The 15,732-nt window shown below is 69.8% G+C and overlaps 4 protein-coding genes across 4 annotated transcripts; all 4 read left to right on the top strand.

Annotated features, from left to right (window-relative positions):
• Nucleotides 1-77: 77 nt before the first annotated feature.
• LOC101931473 (transmembrane 4 L6 family member 5-like) lies at nucleotides 78-3,087 on the top strand. The gene is made up of 3 exons (XM_065570218.1): nucleotides 78-379; nucleotides 1,512-1,713; nucleotides 2,786-3,087. The coding sequence occupies exons 1-3, from the start codon at nucleotides 228-230 to the stop codon at nucleotides 2,798-2,800; spliced, it is 369 nt and encodes a 122-aa protein (XP_065426290.1). The 5' UTR covers nucleotides 78-227; the 3' UTR covers nucleotides 2,801-3,087.
• On the top strand, nucleotides 1,719-2,779 carry LOC135976025 (nematocyst expressed protein 3-like; the record flags this gene model as incomplete). Its single annotated transcript, XM_065570371.1, has 1 exon — nucleotides 1,719-2,779. A coding segment is annotated over one exon (1,041 nt), but the record flags the coding sequence as incomplete, so codon positions are not given.
• A 6,297-nt stretch (nucleotides 3,088-9,384) lies between the features above and the next one.
• Nucleotides 9,385-10,573, top strand: LOC122173148 (transmembrane protein 272-like). Its single transcript, XM_065570389.1, has 4 exons — nucleotides 9,385-9,463; nucleotides 9,547-9,597; nucleotides 9,707-9,904; nucleotides 10,389-10,573. The coding sequence occupies exons 1-4, from the start codon at nucleotides 9,385-9,387 to the stop codon at nucleotides 10,571-10,573; spliced, it is 513 nt and encodes a 170-aa protein (XP_065426461.1).
• On the top strand, nucleotides 9,766-15,200 carry LAMTOR4 (late endosomal/lysosomal adaptor, MAPK and MTOR activator 4). Its single transcript, XM_005314390.4, has 6 exons — nucleotides 9,766-9,904; nucleotides 10,357-11,300; nucleotides 11,401-12,603; nucleotides 12,939-13,019; nucleotides 14,187-14,304; nucleotides 14,727-15,200. Exons 3-6 carry the CDS (start codon nucleotides 12,601-12,603, stop codon nucleotides 14,822-14,824), a joined length of 300 nt encoding a protein of 99 aa, XP_005314447.1. The 5' UTR covers nucleotides 9,766-9,904; nucleotides 10,357-11,300; nucleotides 11,401-12,600; the 3' UTR covers nucleotides 14,825-15,200.
• Nucleotides 15,201-15,732: the final 532 nt, after the last annotated feature.

Here is a 15,732-nt window from a genome sequence, read left to right as displayed (position 1 = left end):
AGCCCTCCCCCCACCCCCCAGTCTCTCCCCACCACTGTGGGGTGAGTGACCCCCTGTAGCCCTCCCCCCAGTCTCTCCCCACCGCTGTGGGGGTGAAGCTCTTCCCCTGTCCCCAAAGGGTCTTTCCTCCCAGTCTCACCCAAGGCACTAGCGGGGGCCCCCCCCAGCCGCAAAGGGGTCCCCTCTGCATCTGATCCCCAGCACTAAAGGGGTCCCCCCTCCCCCAGATGTTCCTGTCCATCCTCTTCGCCCTGGTGGGGGTGGCCGGCTCTGTCTACGCCGTGAGCGTCTCCGCCCTGGGGCTGGTGAACGGGCCGCTGTGCGAGGTGGCAAATGGCAACTGGGAATGGCCCTTCCACACCACCGACAAGGAGCTCAGGTGGGACGGCAGGGGGCGCCGGCGGAGCAGCAGGGAGGGGTTGGGGAATCCTGGCAGAGCCGGGGGGGGGGTGGTGACTCGGGGTCGAGGGGCTCCGGCAGAGCCGGGGGGGGGGTGGCGAGTCGGGATCGAGGGGCTCCGGCAGAGCCGGGGGGATGGTGACTCGGGGTCGAGGGGCTCCGGGAGAGCCGGGGGGGTGGCGAGTCGGGGTTGAGGAGCTCCGGCAGAGCCAGGGGGCGGCGGGGCGGGGTCGAGGGGCTCCGGTAGAGCCGGGGGGGGGTGGCGAGTCGGGGTCGAGGGGCTCCGGCAGAGCCGGGGGGGGGTGGCGAGTCGGGGTCGAGGGGCTCCGGCAGAGCCGGGGGAGATGGTGACTCGGGGTCGAGGGGCTCCAGCAGAGCTGGGGGGCGGCGGGGCGGGTCGAGGGGCTCCGGCAGAGCCGGGGGGCGGCGGGGCGGGGTCGAGGGGCTCCGGCAGAGCCGGGGGGGATGGTGACTCGGGGTCGAGGGGCTCCGGCAGAGATGGGGGGCGGCGGGGCGGGGTCGAGGGGCTCCGGCAGAGCCGGGGGGGATGGTGACTCGGGGTCGAGGGGGCTCCGGCAGAGCCGGGGGGCGGCGGGGCGGGGTCGAGGGGCTCCGGCAGAGCCGGGGGGGATGGTGACTCGGGGTCGAGGGGGCTCCGGCAGAGCCGGGGGCGGCGGGGCGGGGTCGAGGGGCTCCGGCAGAGCCGGGGGAGATGGTGACTCGGGGTTGAGGGGCTCCGGCAGAGCCGGGGGAGATGGTGACTCGGGGTCGAGGGGCTCCGGCAGAGCCGGGGGGGGATGGTGACTCGGGGTCGAGGAGCTCTGGCAGAGCCGGGGGGCGGCGGGGCAGGGTCGAGGGGCTCCGGCAGAGCCGGGGGAGATGGTGACTCGGGTCGAGGGGCTCCGGCAGAGCCGGGGGGGGATGGTGACTCGGGGTCGAGGAGCTCTGGCAGAGCCGGGGGGCGGCGGGGCAGGGTCGAGGGGCTCCGGCAGAGCCGGGGGGGGATGGTGACTCGGGGGTCGAGGGGCTCCGGCAGAGCCGGGGGGCGGCGGGGCGGGGTCGAGGGGCACCAGGCCGCGTGGCACCTGGCCAGTCCCTCACTCTCCGTGCAGTGAGCAGAGCTACTTGTTCAACACCTCGGTGTGGGACGCCTGCGTGAACCCGCCCGGCGTGGTCCGGTTCAACGTCATCCTCTTCTCCCTGGTGCTGGCTGCGGCGCTGCTGGAGCTGCTGCTCTGCGGGATCCAGGTGCTGAACGGCCTCTTCGGCTGCCTCTGCGGGACCTGCAACAAGAAACAGGCCAGGAGCCCCAAGGTGAGACCCCCCACAGCCGAGCCGGCCCCGCGCCCACCCCAGAGCCAGCTGCCTCTCCACGCCAGGGTTCCTGTACAAACAGCCCCGCGCCCACCCCAGAGCCAGCTGCCTCTCCGCGCCAGGGTCCCTGTACAAACAGCCCCGCGCCCCACCCCAGAGCCAGCTGCCTCTCCGCGCCAGGGTCCCTGTACGAACAGCCCCGCGCCCACCCCAGAGCCAGCTGCCTCTCCGCGCCAGGGTCCCTGTACGAACAGCCCCGCGCCCACCCCAGAGCCAGCTGCCTCTCCGCGCCAGGGTCCCTGTACGAACAGCCCCGTGCCCCACCCCAGAGCCAGCTGCCTCTCCGCGCCAGGGTCCCTGTACGAACAGCCCCGCGCCCACCCCAGAGCCAGCTGCCTCTCCGCGCCCAGGGTCCCTGTACGAACAGCCCCGTGCCCCACCCCAGAGCCAGCTGCCTCTCCGCGCCAGGGTCCCTGTACGAACAGCCCCGTGCCCCACCCCAGAGCCAGCTGCCTCTCCGCGCCAGGGTCCCTGTACAAACAGCCCCCGCGCCCCACCCCAGAGTCAGCTGCATCTTGGTGCCGGGCAAGGGGTCCCTGTACAAACAGCCCCGTGCCCACCCCAGAACCAGATGCATCTCAGCACCGGGTGAGGGATCCCTGTACGAAGAGGCCCCCGCGCCCCACACCAGAGCCAGCTGCGTCTCAGTGCCGGGCGAGGGGTCCCTGTACGAACAGCCCCGCGCCCACCCCAGAGCCAGCTGCATCTCCGCACCAGGGTCCCTGTACAGACCCCGTGCCCCACCCCAGAGCCAGCTGCATCTCCGCACTGGGGGTCCCTGTACGAACAGACCCCGCGCCCCACCCCAGAGCCAGCTGCATCTCCTCACTGGGGGTCCCTGTACAAACAGCCCCGCGCCCAGCCCAGAACCAGATGCATCTCAGCGCCAGGTGAGGGATCCCTGTACGAAGAGGCCCCCGCGCCCCACCCCAGAGCCAGCTGTGTCTCAGCGCTGGGCGAGGGGCAGGACGGGGCAGGGGCTCTAATTTCACCCCCTTTGCTCCATTTCCAGCAAACCCAGTACTGAGCCGAAGAGCAGCCAGCGCGTCCTGAGGAGCCGCGGCAGGACTGCCCACCCCCTCCGGACTCCTCCCTGCCCCTCACCACCAGGAACCCAAAACCCAGGCCTCCGGGACCAGCTCCACCCGGAACCACGGGCCGCAGAGATTACAGACAGTGTCGCCCCTGCAACACGCCGAGCACCCCTCTACCCCTGTGTGTCACCAGCCACCCCAATAAACCCGAGGGGCCGTGGGGAGCCGGCACCCCTGGGGGCGGAGCGGGAAACTGCGGCCTCTGCTCTGGACAAACCTCCACCTGTCTCATTGTCTGCGATTGTCACAGGGAACCGGAGACTGGGGGAGGGGGGTTCCCCAAACGCATCCGAGCCACGACATCGCCTGCTGTTCTACGCCTCCCCTCCCCCCCCCCAGTCTGTGGTGCCCCTCACTCCTGACCTGCAGCCCCCTGGGACTCCAGCTCTGCCCCAGCTCTGCCGGTGCCCCTCACTCCCGACCCACAGCCCCCTGCTAGCCCATTCCTGCCCCGCCCCAGCTCTGCCAGTGTGCCCCTCACTCCCGACCCGCAGCCCCTGATACACCAGCCCTGGGCTCCACCCCCTCCCAGCGCCCCTCACTCCCAACCCACAGCCCCTGGTACACCAGCCCTGGGCTCCACCCCCTCCAGCGCCCCTCACTCCCAACCCACAGCCCCTGATACACCAGCCCTGGGCTCCACCCCCTCCCAGCGCCCCTCACTCCCAACCCACAGCCCCTGGTACACCAGCCCTGGGCTCCACCCCCTCCCAGCGCCCCTCACTCCCAACCCACAGCCCCTGGTACACCAGCCCTGGGCTCCACCCCCTCCCAGCGCCCCTCACTCCCAACCCACAGCCCCTGGTACACCAGCCCTGGGCTCCACCCCCTCCCAGCGCCCCTCACTCCCAACCCACAGCCCCTGGTACCCCAGCCCTGGGCTCCACCCCCTCCCAGTGTCCCTCACTCCCAACCCACAGCCCCTGGTACCCCAGCTCTGGGCTCCACCCCCTCCCAGTGCCCCTCACTCCCGACCCCCAGCCCCTGGTACACCAGCCCTGGGCTCCACCCCCTCCCAGTGCCCCTCACTTCCGACCCACAGCCCCTGGTACCCCAGCTCTGGGCTCCACCCCCTCCCAGTGCCCCCTCACTCCCGACCCCCAGCCCCTGGTACACCAGCCCTGGGCTCCACCCCCTCCCAGTGCCCCTCACTTCCGACCCACAGCCCCTGGTACCCCAGCCCTGGGCTCCACCCCCTCCCAGTGTCCCTCACTCCCAACACACAGCCCCTGGTACCCCAGCTCTGGGCTCCACCCCCTCCCAGTGCCCCTCACTCCCGACCCCCAGCCCCTGGTACACCAGCCCTGGGCTCCACCCCCTCCCAGTGCCCCTCACTCCCGAGTCCCGACCCCCAGACCCTGGTACACCAGCCCTGGGCTCCACCCCCTCCCAGTGCCCCTCACTTCCGACCCACAGCCCCTGGTACCCCAGCCCTGGGTGTCCCCCCTCCCAGCGCCCCTCACTCCCAACCCACAGCCCCTGGTACACCAGCCCTGGGCTCCACCCCCTCCCAGTGCCCCTCACTCCCGACCCCAGCCCCTGGTACACCAGCCCTGGGCTCCACCCCCTCCCAGTGCCCCTCACTCCCGAGTCCCGACCCCCAGCCCCTGGTACACCAGCCCTGGGCTCCACCCCCTCCCAGTGCCCCTCACTCCCGACCCATAGCCCCTGGTACCTCAGCCCTGAGCTCCCCCCCTCCAGCGCCCCTCACTTCCGACCCACAGCCCCTGGTACCCCAGCCCTGGGCTCCCCCCCTCCCAGCGCCCCTCACTTCCGACCCACAGCCCCTGGTACCCCAGCCCTGAGCTCCCCCCCCCCAGCGCCCCTCACTTCCGACCCACAGCCCCTGCTAGCCCATCCCTGCCCCGCCCCCAGCTCTGCCAGTGCCCCTCACTCCCAACCCACAGCCCCTGGTACACCAGCCCTGGGCTCCACCCCCTCCCAGTGCCCCTCACTCCTGACCCACAGCCCCTGCTAGCCCAACCCTGCCACCCCCCAGCTCTGCCAGTGCCCCTCACTCCTGACCCATAGCCCCCTGCTGGCCCAGTCTTGGGCTCCCCCCAGCTCCGCTGGTGCCCTCAGCCCCTCTTGTGACATGGGGCAGGAAGTCAGGCTGTGATCAGCTGTTCACTGCTGTGGTTTGGTGACTGGCTCACACTGCAGGGACCGAGTGGAAACGTTCTCTGCCCGTTTCTCTCCCTGGAACCCCCGGGAAGTCGCAGCCGCCAGAGGTCCCCCCTCCCCTGAGGGTAGGTGAACAGTCCTCAGGCCAGCCCCCCAGCAGGAGGAGGGCTCAATCTACGGGGACTCCTGGGCCCACTCTGCTGGGGCTGATGGTGGGGGCGGGGAGTGATGAGCTGGGCTGAACTCGGACAGACTCGTTCCACATGTGCACCACGGAGGGACTTCCGTCCTGGGGCCAGAAAGGAGCCAGCACCCCTCGAGAGGGGACAGGCCCCTACCCCATTCCCCCATGAGCCAGCCAGTCCCTGCCCTGAGGCCGGGTGGGAGCCAGTGCCCCCTGAGAGGGGAAAGGCCCTGTGCCCTATTCCCCACCCCCATGAGCCAGCCAGTCCCTGCCCTGATGGGGGGCCCCCAGAGGGGACAGGCCCCACCCCAACCCCATGACTTTAGCTGTTGTTATTACAAGAAGCCGTTTTATCTACCCAGCTCATCAGAAAAATAGCAGCAGGAAGTTCCAAAGATACAGCCTAGATTGTGACATCAACCAACCAGCCCCCTGCTCCAACCCACCAGCCCCCACTCCCCTCCCAGAGCCAGGGAAAGAACCCAGGAGTCCTGGCTCCCAGCCCCCCCTGCTCTAACCCACCAGCCCCCATTCTCCTCCCAGAGCCAAGAAGAGAACCCAGGAATCCTAGTTTCCCTTGTTCTAACCCAATGCCCTTACAGAGCCAGAAAAAGAACCCAGGAATCCTGACTACCAGTCTAGCTTCCCTCCAATAAAACCAATTTGAAACCAGGCCCCTCCCTGAACGGTTTCAGCTGGGCTTAGGGTGGGGCACACCTGGACCCCACCCCCATAGAATCACCCCCCTCTGGGAAATGTCCTTATAAGGAGTGGGAGACGGGCTCTGCCTACCTTAAGTGGGGTGGGGGGCTATAAAAGGTCAGCCCCAAGGAAAGGGGCTATAAGACAGACTGAAGGTAGGAATTGTGAGGGAGAGAGTCCTAGTTCTTGGGTGGGCTAGTAGGGGCTATGGGTCAGGAGTGAGGGGCACTGACAGAGCAGGGGGGTTAGGCTGGCAGGGGCTGTGGGTTGGGCATGAGGGGCACCAGCAGGCTGGGGATGGGGTGGGTAAGGCCAGGCTGGCAGGGACTGTGGGGCAGGAGTGAGGGGCACCAGCAGAGCTGTGGGGGAACCCAGGGCTGGGCTAATAGGGGCTGTGGGTTGGGAGTGAGGGGCGCTGGGAGAGGGGGAGCTCAGGGCTGGGGTACCAGGGGCTGTGGGTCGGAAGTGAGGGGTGCTGGGAGGGGGGATGCCCAGGGCTGGGGTACCAGGGGCTGTGGGTCGGGAGTGAGGGGCGCTGGGAGGAGGCGGAGCTCAGGGCTGGGGTACCAGGGGCTGTGGGTCGGGAGTGAGGGGCGCTGGGAGGGGGGGAAGCCCAGGGCTGGGGTACCAGGGGCTGTGGGTCGGAAGTGAGGGGCGCTGGGAGGGGGGGAGCCCAGGGCTGGGGTACCAGGGGCTGTGGGTCGGGAGTGAGGGGCGCTGGGAGGGGGGGAGCCCAGGGCTGGGGTACCAGGGGCTGTGGGTCGGAAGTGAGGGACGCTGGGAGGGGGGGAGCCCAGGGCTGGGGTACCAGGGGCTGTGGGTCGGGAGTGAGGGGTGCTGGGAGGGGGCGGAGCTCAGGGCGGGGGTACCAGGGGCTGTGGGTCGGGAGTGAGGGGTGCTGGGAGGGGGCGGAGCTCAGGGCTGGGGTACCAGGGGCTGTGGGTCGGGAGTGAGGGGCGCTGGGAGGGGGGATGCCCAGGGCTGGGGTACCAGGGGCTGTGGGTCGGGAGTGAGGGGCGCTGGGAGGGGGCGGAGCTCAGGGCTGGGGTACCAGGGGCTGTGGGTCGGAAGTGAGGGGCGCTGGGAGGGGGCGGAGCTCAGGGCTGGGGTACCAGGGGCTGTGGGTCGGGAGTGAGGGGCGCTGGGAGGGGGCGGAGCTCAGGGCTGGGGTACCAGGGGCTGTGGGTCGGGAGTGAGGGGCGCTGGGAGGGGGCGGAGCCCAGGGCTGGAGTACCAGGGGCTGTGGGTCGGAAGTGAGGGGCGCTGGGAGGGGGGGAAGCCCAGGGCTGGGGTACCAGGGGCTGTGGGTCGGAAGTGAGGGGCGCTGGGAGGGGGGGAGCCCAGGGCTGGGGTACCAGGGGCTGTGGGTCGGAAGTGAGGGACGCTGGGAGGGGGCGGAGCTCAGGGCCGGGGTACCAGGGGCTGTGGGTCGGGAGTGAGGGGCACTGGGAGGGGGCAGAGCTCAGGGCCGGAGTACCAGGGGCTGTGGGTCGGAAGTGAGGGGTGCTGGGAGGGGGCGGAGCTCAGGCGGGGGTACCAGGGGCTGTAGGTTGGAAGTGAGGGGTGCTGGGAGGGGGCAGAGCTCAGGACTGGGGTACCAGGGGCTGTGGGTCGGAAGTGAGGGGTGTTGGGAGGGGGCGGAGCTCAGGGCTGGGGTACCAGGGGCTGTGGGTCGGGAGTGAGGGGCGCTGGGCGAGGGGGGAGCTCAGGGCTGGGGTACCAGGGGCTGTGGGTCGGAAGTGAGGGGTGTTGGGAGGGGGCGGAGCCCAGGGCTGGGGTACCAGGGGCTGTGGGTCGGGAGTGAGGGGCGCTGGGCGAGGGGGGAGCTCAGGGCTGGGGTACCAGGGGCTGTGGGTCGGGAGTGAGGGGCGCTGGGCGAGGGGGGAGCTCAGGGCTGGGGTACCAGGGGCTGTGGGTCGGAAGTGAGGGGTGTTGGGAGGGGGCGGAGCTCAGGGCGGGGGTACCAGGGGCTGTGGGTCGGGAGTGAGGGGTGCTGGGAGGGGGCGGAGCTCAGGGCTGGGGTACCAGGGGCTGTGGGTCGGGAGTGAGGGGCGCTGGGAGGGGGGATGCCCAGGGCTGGGGTACCAGGGGCTGTGGGTCGGGAGTGAGGGGCGCTGGGAGGGGGGGAGCCCAGGGCTGGGGTACCAGGGGCTGTGGGTCGGAAGTGAGGGGCGCTGGGAGGGGGCGGAGCTCAGGGCTGGGGTACCAGGGGCTGTGGGTCGGGAGTGAGGGGCGCTGGGAGGGGGCGGAGCTCAGGGCTGGGGTACCAGGGGCTGTGGGTCGGGAGTGAGGGGCGCTGGGAGGGGGCGGAGCCCAGGGCTGGAGTACCAGGGGCTGTGGGTCGGAAGTGAGGGGCGCTGGGAGGGGGGGAAGCCCAGGGCTGGGGTACCAGGGGCTGTGGGTCGGAAGTGAGGGGCGCTGGGAGGGGGGGAGCCCAGGGCTGGGGTACCAGGGGCTGTGGGTCGGAAGTGAGGGACGCTGGGAGGGGGCGGAGCTCAGGGCTGGGGTACCAGGGGCTGTGGGTCGGGAGTGAGGGGCGCTGGGAGGGGGCGGAGCCCAGGGCTGGAGTACCAGGGGCTGTGGGTCGGAAGTGAGGGGCGCTGGGAGGGGGGGAAGCCCAGGGCTGGGGTACCAGGGGCTGTGGGTCGGAAGTGAGGGGCGCTGGGAGGGGGGGAAGCCCAGGGCTGGGGTACCAGGGGCTGTGGGTCGGAAGTGAGGGACGCTGGGAGGGGGCGGAGCTCAGGGCTGGGGTACCAGGGGCTGTGGGTCGGGAGTGAGGGGCACTGGGAGGGGGCAGAGCTCAGGGCCGGAGTACCAGGGGCTGTGGGTCGGAAGTGAGGGGTGCTGGGAGGGGGCGGAGCTCAGGCGGGGGTACCAGGGGCTGTAGGTTGGAAGTGAGGGGTGCTGGGAGGGGGCAGAGCTCAGGACTGGGGTACCAGGGGCTGTGGGTCGGAAGTGAGGGGTGTTGGGAGGGGGCGGAGCTCAGGGCTGGGGTACCAGGGGCTGTGGGTCGGGAGTGAGGGGCGCTGGGCGAGGGGGGAGCTCAGGGCTGGGGTACCAGGGGCTGTGGGTCGGAAGTGAGGGGTGTTGGGAGGGGGCGGAGCCCAGGGCTGGGGTACCAGGGGCTGTGGGTCGGGAGTGAGGGGCGCTGGGCGAGGGGGGAGCTCAGGGCTGGGGTACCAGGGGCTGTGGGTCGGGAGTGAGGGGCGCTGGGCGAGGGGGGAGCTCAGGGCTGGGGTACCAGGGGCTGTGGGTCGGAAGTGAGGGGTGTTGGGAGGGGGCAGAGCTCAGGACTGGGGTACCAGGGGCTGTGGGTCGGAAGTGAGGGGTGTTGGGAGGGGGCGGAGCTCAGGGCTGGGGTACCAGGGGCTGTGGGTTGGGAGTGAGGGGCGCTGGGCGAGGGGGGAGCTCAGGGCTGGGGTACCAGGGGCTGTGGGTCGGGAGTGAGGGGCACTCCAGCGCTAACCCACTCTATGTCCCCAGCTCCTGCTGCCCAGACCCCGTGACATGGCTGAGGACCCAGATGGCAGCAGGGCCCCCCTGCTGCCAGGCATTGTGGAGTCCCCTGTGCACCCTGCCCTGAGCTGTAAGTGCTGGGCCCCCGGGGGGCTCTCTGACCCCTGCCCTTCCCCCCCAGCCTGCCCCTAACCCCGGGTCTCTCTCTTCCAGTCCTGGGGAAGGTGGTGGTCTCGGCGCTGCCCATTGCCAGCATTGTCATCGGTGAGTGTCTGCCCTGCTCCTCCCGGCGCTGACCCCACCCCGTGTGGGTGCCCCCATGGGCCGGGGCTGCCCTGGGCACTGACCCCCCACCCCCCTCTCCCTATGCCAGGAGCCGTGTACCTGGGCCAGTGCCCCCGCCAGTCCCTGCTGCCCTATTACCTGCTGGTGGGGGGCAGCACCGTCCTGCTGTTCCTACTGCTGACCTGCCTGCCCTGCGGGGATGGGACGGACCCCCCTCAGCTGAGCCCTGGCGCCCGTGGCTGGAGGGCGGTTTTCCTGCTCTTCCTCTTCGTGTGGTTCATCGCTGGTGAGCGCCCCCAAGGCCCCGATCACCCCGCTACCCCCTGTACCTCTCCATTATCTCCTGAGCCCCGCCTGGCTCCCACTGCCTCCCTTCCCCGAGGACCTGGCTTTAAACTCTAGGGCACTGGCTCCCCACTCCCTGCCTTGGGGCAGGCTGGGGGGGGGGTTAGCTGGGGAGGGTCCCCAGAGTCTGTGCCCCATTTGGGTGGGTCCTCTCCCCCCTGCTGGGTTTGCCCCTTTCTGACCTGGCATCAGCTCCCCTTGGCTGGGTTTGGGGTAGGGTGACCAGACAGCAAATGTGAAAAATCATGACGGGGTGGGGGTAATAGGAGCCTATATAAGAAAAAGACCCCAAAATGGGGACTGTCCCTATAAAATCGAGACATCTGGTCACCCTAGTTTGGGGTCCACTCCCCAGCCAGCCTTGACCTCTGACCTCCAGTCTTTCCCCCCCAGGTAACATCTGGGTCTACTCCATCTACCCCCAGAGTACAAGGACCCCCACAATCCGCGTTTCTGCCACCGCCTCCTCTACCTCTTCGCCTTCTGGGTCACCACGCTGGTGTACGTAGGGCTGGGGGTCGCGTTGCTGGCTGCTCTCGGCATCCTGGGCTGCCTCGTGCTGCTGCGGGCGCGGCTGCCCTGGCTGCAGCGGCGAGACACGTACCCCTAGCTGGGGGGAGACAGTGGGGTTAATAAAGGCCTGGAACACGGCTGGCGAGTAGAGTTGTCCTTGTGTGCGGGGCAGCTCCCGTCAGCCCCCTCCAGCGGCTACGCCTGAGCCAGACTCCCAGGATCCTCTAGGGCAGAGCCCTTGGAGCTGGACTTCCCATGGCCTGAGCCAGACCCTTGCTTGGGCAGCAGCTCAGGTGTCCTCCTGCCCCACCCCTCTGACTCAGGGCAGTGGGGGGCAGGTATGGCTGCCCTGCTGTGGCCTGAAGGGGAGGGCAGCCAGACCCAGCTGTGGGCATCCTCCCTCAGTCTCTGTGTGCGGGGATGGGGACACTTTTATCAGCCCTGAGGCTCCCCCAGGGTACCTGCCCTTCAGTCCTGGGGAGGAGAGAAAGGGGGAGGTGGTTAGTTTATAGAAGGGTCTGTAGTGCTGGGGGGCGAAGAGGGCTGTGGGGCCAGCTCCCCCCACCCATGGGACAGCAGTGAAGAGGACCTTTACATTCTGCCACCCCCAAGTGGCTGGGAGGCCCCCCAAGAGAGGGGGGGGAGAGGAGCTCAGCTGGCCACCGTCACACAGTAGCCAGGCTCCCATCAGCTGCTGAGGTATGGGCCTCTGGGGCAGCACCTGCCCTCCCATGCCCTTAACTAGACTCCCATGAGCCCCCGGGGCAGCGTGCGCACACCCCCCCTCATGCCCTTAGCTAGACTCCCATGAGCCCCTGGGGCAGGTGCATGCCCCCCTCCTTAGCTAGACTCCCATGAGCCCCTGGGGCAGCGCCCCCTGCCCCCCCGTGCCCTTAGCTAGACTCCCATGAGCCCCTGGGGCAGTGTCCCCTCTCTCCCCCCCCCCCGTGCCCTTAGCTAGACTCCCATGAGCCCCTGGGGCAGGTGCACGCCCCCCCCCCCCCTTAGCTAGACTCCCATGAGCCCCTGGGGCAGCGCCCCCTGCCCCCCCCCATGCCCTTAGCTAGACTGCCATGAGCCCCTGGGGCAGCGTCCCCTCCCTGCCCTTAGCTAGACTCCCATGAGCCCCTGAGGCAGCACTTGCCACCTCCATGCCCTTAGCTAGACTCCCATGAGCCCCTGGGGCAGGTGCATGCCCCCCTCCTTAGCTAGACTCCCATGAGCCCCTGGGGCAGCGCCCCCTGCCCCCCCGTGCCCTTAGCTAGACTCCCATGAGCCCCTGGGGCAGTGTCCCCTCTCTCCCCCCCCCCCCGTGCCCTTAGCTAGACTCCCATGAGCCCCTGGGGCAGGTGCACGCCCCCCCCCTTAGCTAGACTCCCATGAGCCCCTGGGGCAGCGCCCCCTGCCCCCCCCCATGCCCTTAGCTAGACTGCCATGAGCCCCTGGGGCAGCGTCCCCTCCCTGCCCTTAGCTAGACTCCCATGAGCCCCTGAGGCAGCACTTGCCACCTCCATGCCCTTAGCTAGACTCCCATGAGCCCCTGGGGCAGCGTCCCCTCCCCCCCCCGTGCCCTTAGCTAGGCTCCCATGAGCCCTGGGGCAGGTGCACGCCCCCCCTTAGCTAGACTCCCATGAGCCCCCGGGGCAGCGCGCGCATCCCCCCCCTCATGCCCTTAGCTAGACTCCCATGAGCCCCTGGGGCAGCACCCCCTCCACCCCCCCCCCCCGTGCCCTTAGCTAGACTCCCATGAGCCCCTGGGGCAGGTGCCTTCCCATAGCTAGACTCCCATGAACCCCTGGGGCAGGCGGCCGTTGGACCGGGCACCCATCAGCCCCTGCGGCGGGAGGTCACGCGCGCGGGGGCGTGCCCCGCTGAGCCTTCGGCGGCTCACGCCTCATGAATATTCATCAGCTCATTCCTACGGACGGGGGCGAGGAATCGGAAGTGGCCCCGCCCTCAGACCCAGCCCCACGCAGAGCGGCCTGGGCCAATGGCAGCACGGGGCTCCACCCGGGCGGGGGACGGACAGCGCCGCGGGCCAATGGGCGGGCTAAGGGGCGGGGATAAGAGGAGGGCGGGGCACGGCAGGTATCAGCTGACGGCTGGGAGCAGCGCGGCCCCGAGATGGTGAGTCGGGCCCGGACCCCCCCCCCCCCCCATTGCACGGCGAGGGGGGAGCCGGGGGGCCCGGACCCCCCCCCATTGCGTGGCGGGGCCGGGCCGGGGCGCCTAGACCCCCCCCCCCCATTGCAGGGCGGGGGGGCTCGGCCCGTTCCGGGGCTGGCCGTGACCCCGGGGCCCGGTTCCCCGCGGGGGGGGGAGTCTCGGGGCCGGCTCCCCGCTGTCCCCGCAGCCCCGACTAGCGGGTCCCTTGGGGAGCCAGGAACCCACCTCCGGGCCCGGCCCCTCCCCTCCGGCCTCTGCCCCACACCCCTGCTCTGACCTCCAACCCCCCCCCCCAGACCACAGCGCTGACCCAGGGGCTGGAGCGGATCCCCGACCAGCTGGGCTACCTGGTGATCTGCGATGGAGCCGTGCTGGCGGTGAGTGCGGGGAGCCCGGACTCCTGGGTTCTCTCCCCAGCTCTGGGAGGGGAGTGGGGGCTGGTGGTTAGCGCAGGGGGGGCTGGGAGCCAGGACTCCTGGGTTCTCTCCCCGGCTCTGGGAGGGGAGTGGGGGCTGGTGGTTAGAGCAGGGGGGGCTGGGAGCCAGGACTCCTGGGTTCTCTCCCGGCTCTGGGAGGGGAGTGGGGGCTGGTGGTTAGAGCAGGGGGGGCTGGGAGCCAGGACTCCTGGGTTCTCTCCCCGGCTCTGGGAGGGGAGTGGGGGCTGGTGGGTTAGAGCAGGGGGGGCTGGGAGCCAGGACTCCTGGGTTCTCTCCCTGGGTCTGGAAGGGGAAGTGGGGGCTGGGTGGGTCAGAGCAGGGGGCTGGGAGCCAGGACTCCTGGGTTCTCTCCCCGGCTCTGGGAGGGGGAGTGGGGGCTGGTGGGTTAGAGCAGGGGGGGCTGGGAGCCAGGACTCCTGGGTTCTCTCCCGGCTCTGGGAGGGGAGTGGGGGCTGGGGGGTCAGAGCAGGGGGGGCTGGGAGCCAGGACTCCTGGGTTCTCTCCCCGGCTCTGGGAGGGGAGTGGGGGCTGGTGGTTAGAGCAGGGGGGGCTGGGAGCCAGGACTCCTGGGTTCTCTCCCCGGCTCTGGGAGGGGAGTGGGGGCTGGTGGGTTAGAGCAGGGGGGGCTGGGAGCCAGGACTCCTGGGTTCTCTCCCGGCTCTGGGAGGGGAGTGGGGGCTGGGGGGTCAGAGCAGGGGGGGCTGGGAGCCAGGACTCCTGGGTTCTCTCCCCGGCTCTGGGAGGGGAGTGGGGGCTGGTGGTTAGAGCAGGGGGGGCTGGGAGCCAGGACTCCTGGGTTCTCTCCTGGCTCTGGGAGGGGAGTGGGGGCTGGTGGTTAGAGCAGTGGGGGGGCTGGGAGCCAGGACTCCTGGGTTCTCTCCCCGGCTCTGGGAGGGGAGTGGGGGCTGGTGGGTTAGAGCAGTGGGGGGGCTGGGAGCCAGGACTCCTGGGTTCTCTCCCTGGCTCTGGGAGGGGAGTGGGGGCTGGTGGGTTAGAGCGAGGTGTGTGTGTTTCTATACACAGTTGTGCTGCTGACCCACTGTGTGAATTTGGGGGTTGGGGGGGTCCTTACTCTAACCCCTGGCTCCCCCCTCCCCTGCTCCGCAGTCGGCTGGTGACCTGGAGAACGCCGAGCACACGGCTGGGGTGATCTCGGAGCTGGTGGCCACGGCCTGCAGCTTCCGGCTCCAGCGTGGTCCCGACCCCCCCTTCAAACGCCTCTCAGGTGAGCCCACATGCTTGGGAGGGAATTACTCTTGCTGGGCAGGGGGCGGAGGTGCTGGCATGGCAGGGGGGCGTGGGCTGGTGCTATAGCCCCAGGCCTTCTCCCCTGTTCCCAGCTCCCTGTCAGTGACGTGCCAGGAGCAGTGATACGCCCCCTGCTCCAGAACAGCCTCTGCGACCCCAAGGGGTCTCTTCCCCCACCCCCACCCCAAGATTGATCCAATACAGAAACTTCCCCTGGGGCCACGCTCCCCTGTCCGACTCCCATCAACCCCTGTGGGGAAAGAGGGGTCTCTGTTCGATCTCCCATGAGCCTCTGGGGTAGCGAGGGTGGCCAGCCCTGGCTCTCTTCTCTTCTCTCCCCCCCCCCCCCCCCCGCCCCCTGGCAGTGGGGTGGTCTCATGCCAAACTCTCTCCCCCCAGTGGTGTTCGGGGAACACACCTTCCTGGTGACCGTCTCTGGCCAGAAGATCTTCGTGGTGAAGCGACAGAACCACGTGCGGGAGCCGGTCGCCGTCTGAGCCGCAGGGGCGGCTGGCTGAAATGGGGGGAGGGCTCCCCTTGAGTTCCTGAGGTGCCCTGGCTTGACCTGTGGGGGTGTCACAGGGGCTGGTTGGGGACCCGCCCAGCTTTCCCCTGGCAGCAGCACCTGCCCCCCTTGGCTGCCTGAATGAAGCCTCTGCACCCGCCTGGCCTAGTGGGGTGGGGGTCCCCCCACTTCACCAGGGCCCCCTGCTGGGGCAGGAGGGCACCAGAGATTCCCCTGCAAACCCCCCCACCCTGCGGGGACAGGAGGGGAGACTGCAGCGGCATCTGTGAGGCTTCCTGGAGATTTGGGGTGAGGGGAAATTGGCCTCACTGTAACTGTTCAGAGAATAAAGTCTTTCCTTGCTGGTCTGGGGGGGTTTCCTTCCTTGGGGGCAGGGGGGAGGCTGTGGGGACCCTACCCCCCCATGCTCCAGGGGAGCCCTTGATGTGCCCTGTGTCACCACTACACCCCTTGCCCTCTGCAGCAACAGCTTGTGTGGGTCACGGGGGGGCAGCTCCCCCCCAGCACGCAGGGATGGCTCAGGCTCCCTGCACATGCAGCTAGTGGCGCAGGGTCATTCCCACGCGGGTGGCAGCTCCGGCAGCGCCGTTCCCACAGGGGCCGGCCTCCTGCTCTCGGAGCGACTGGTTCCGGCAGCGCCGTTCCCACAGGGGCCGGCCTCCTGCTCTCGGAGCGACTGGTTCCGGCAGCGCCGTTCCTACAGGGGCTGGCTCCCTGCTCTCGGAGCGACTGGCACCGGCAGTGCCGTTCCTACAGGGGCCGGCCTCCTGCTCTCGGAGCGACTGGTTCCGGCAGCGCCGTTCCCACAGGGGCTGGCTCCCTGCTCTCGGAGCGACTGGTTCCGGCAGCGCCGTTCCCACAGGGGCCGGCCTCCTGCTC

This window comes from Chrysemys picta, chromosome 16 (assembly GCF_011386835.1).
Source record: "Chrysemys picta bellii isolate R12L10 chromosome 16, ASM1138683v2, whole genome shotgun sequence".
NCBI lineage: Eukaryota > Metazoa > Chordata > Testudines > Emydidae > Chrysemys > Chrysemys picta.
This window is presented reverse-complemented; position numbering and strand designations above follow the sequence as displayed.

Excerpts from the sequence above, each read along its gene's own strand:
- LOC101931473 (XM_065570218.1), top strand. The coding sequence starts at position 228 with ATGTTCCTGTCCATCCTCTTCGCCCTGGTGGGGGTGGCCGGCTCTGTC. Across the intron at positions 380-1,511 it reads ACCACCGACAAGGAGCTCAG|TGAGCAGAGCTACTTGTTCA; the intron begins GTGGGACGGCAG and ends CTCTCCGTGCAG.
- LOC122173148 (XM_065570389.1), top strand. The coding sequence starts at position 9,385 with ATGGCTGAGGACCCAGATGGCAGCAGGGCCCCCCTGCTGCCAGGCATT. Across the intron at positions 9,464-9,546 it reads TGTGCACCCTGCCCTGAGCT|TCCTGGGGAAGGTGGTGGTC; the intron begins GTAAGTGCTGGG and ends TCTCTCTTCCAG. Across the intron at positions 9,905-10,388 it reads CTTCGTGTGGTTCATCGCTG|AGTACAAGGACCCCCACAAT; the intron begins GTGAGCGCCCCC and ends ATCTACCCCCAG.
- LAMTOR4 (XM_005314390.4), top strand. Across the intron at positions 13,020-14,186 it reads GCGATGGAGCCGTGCTGGCG|TCGGCTGGTGACCTGGAGAA; the intron begins GTGAGTGCGGGG and ends CCTGCTCCGCAG. Across the intron at positions 14,305-14,726 it reads CCCCTTCAAACGCCTCTCAG|TGGTGTTCGGGGAACACACC; the intron begins GTGAGCCCACAT and ends CTCTCCCCCCAG.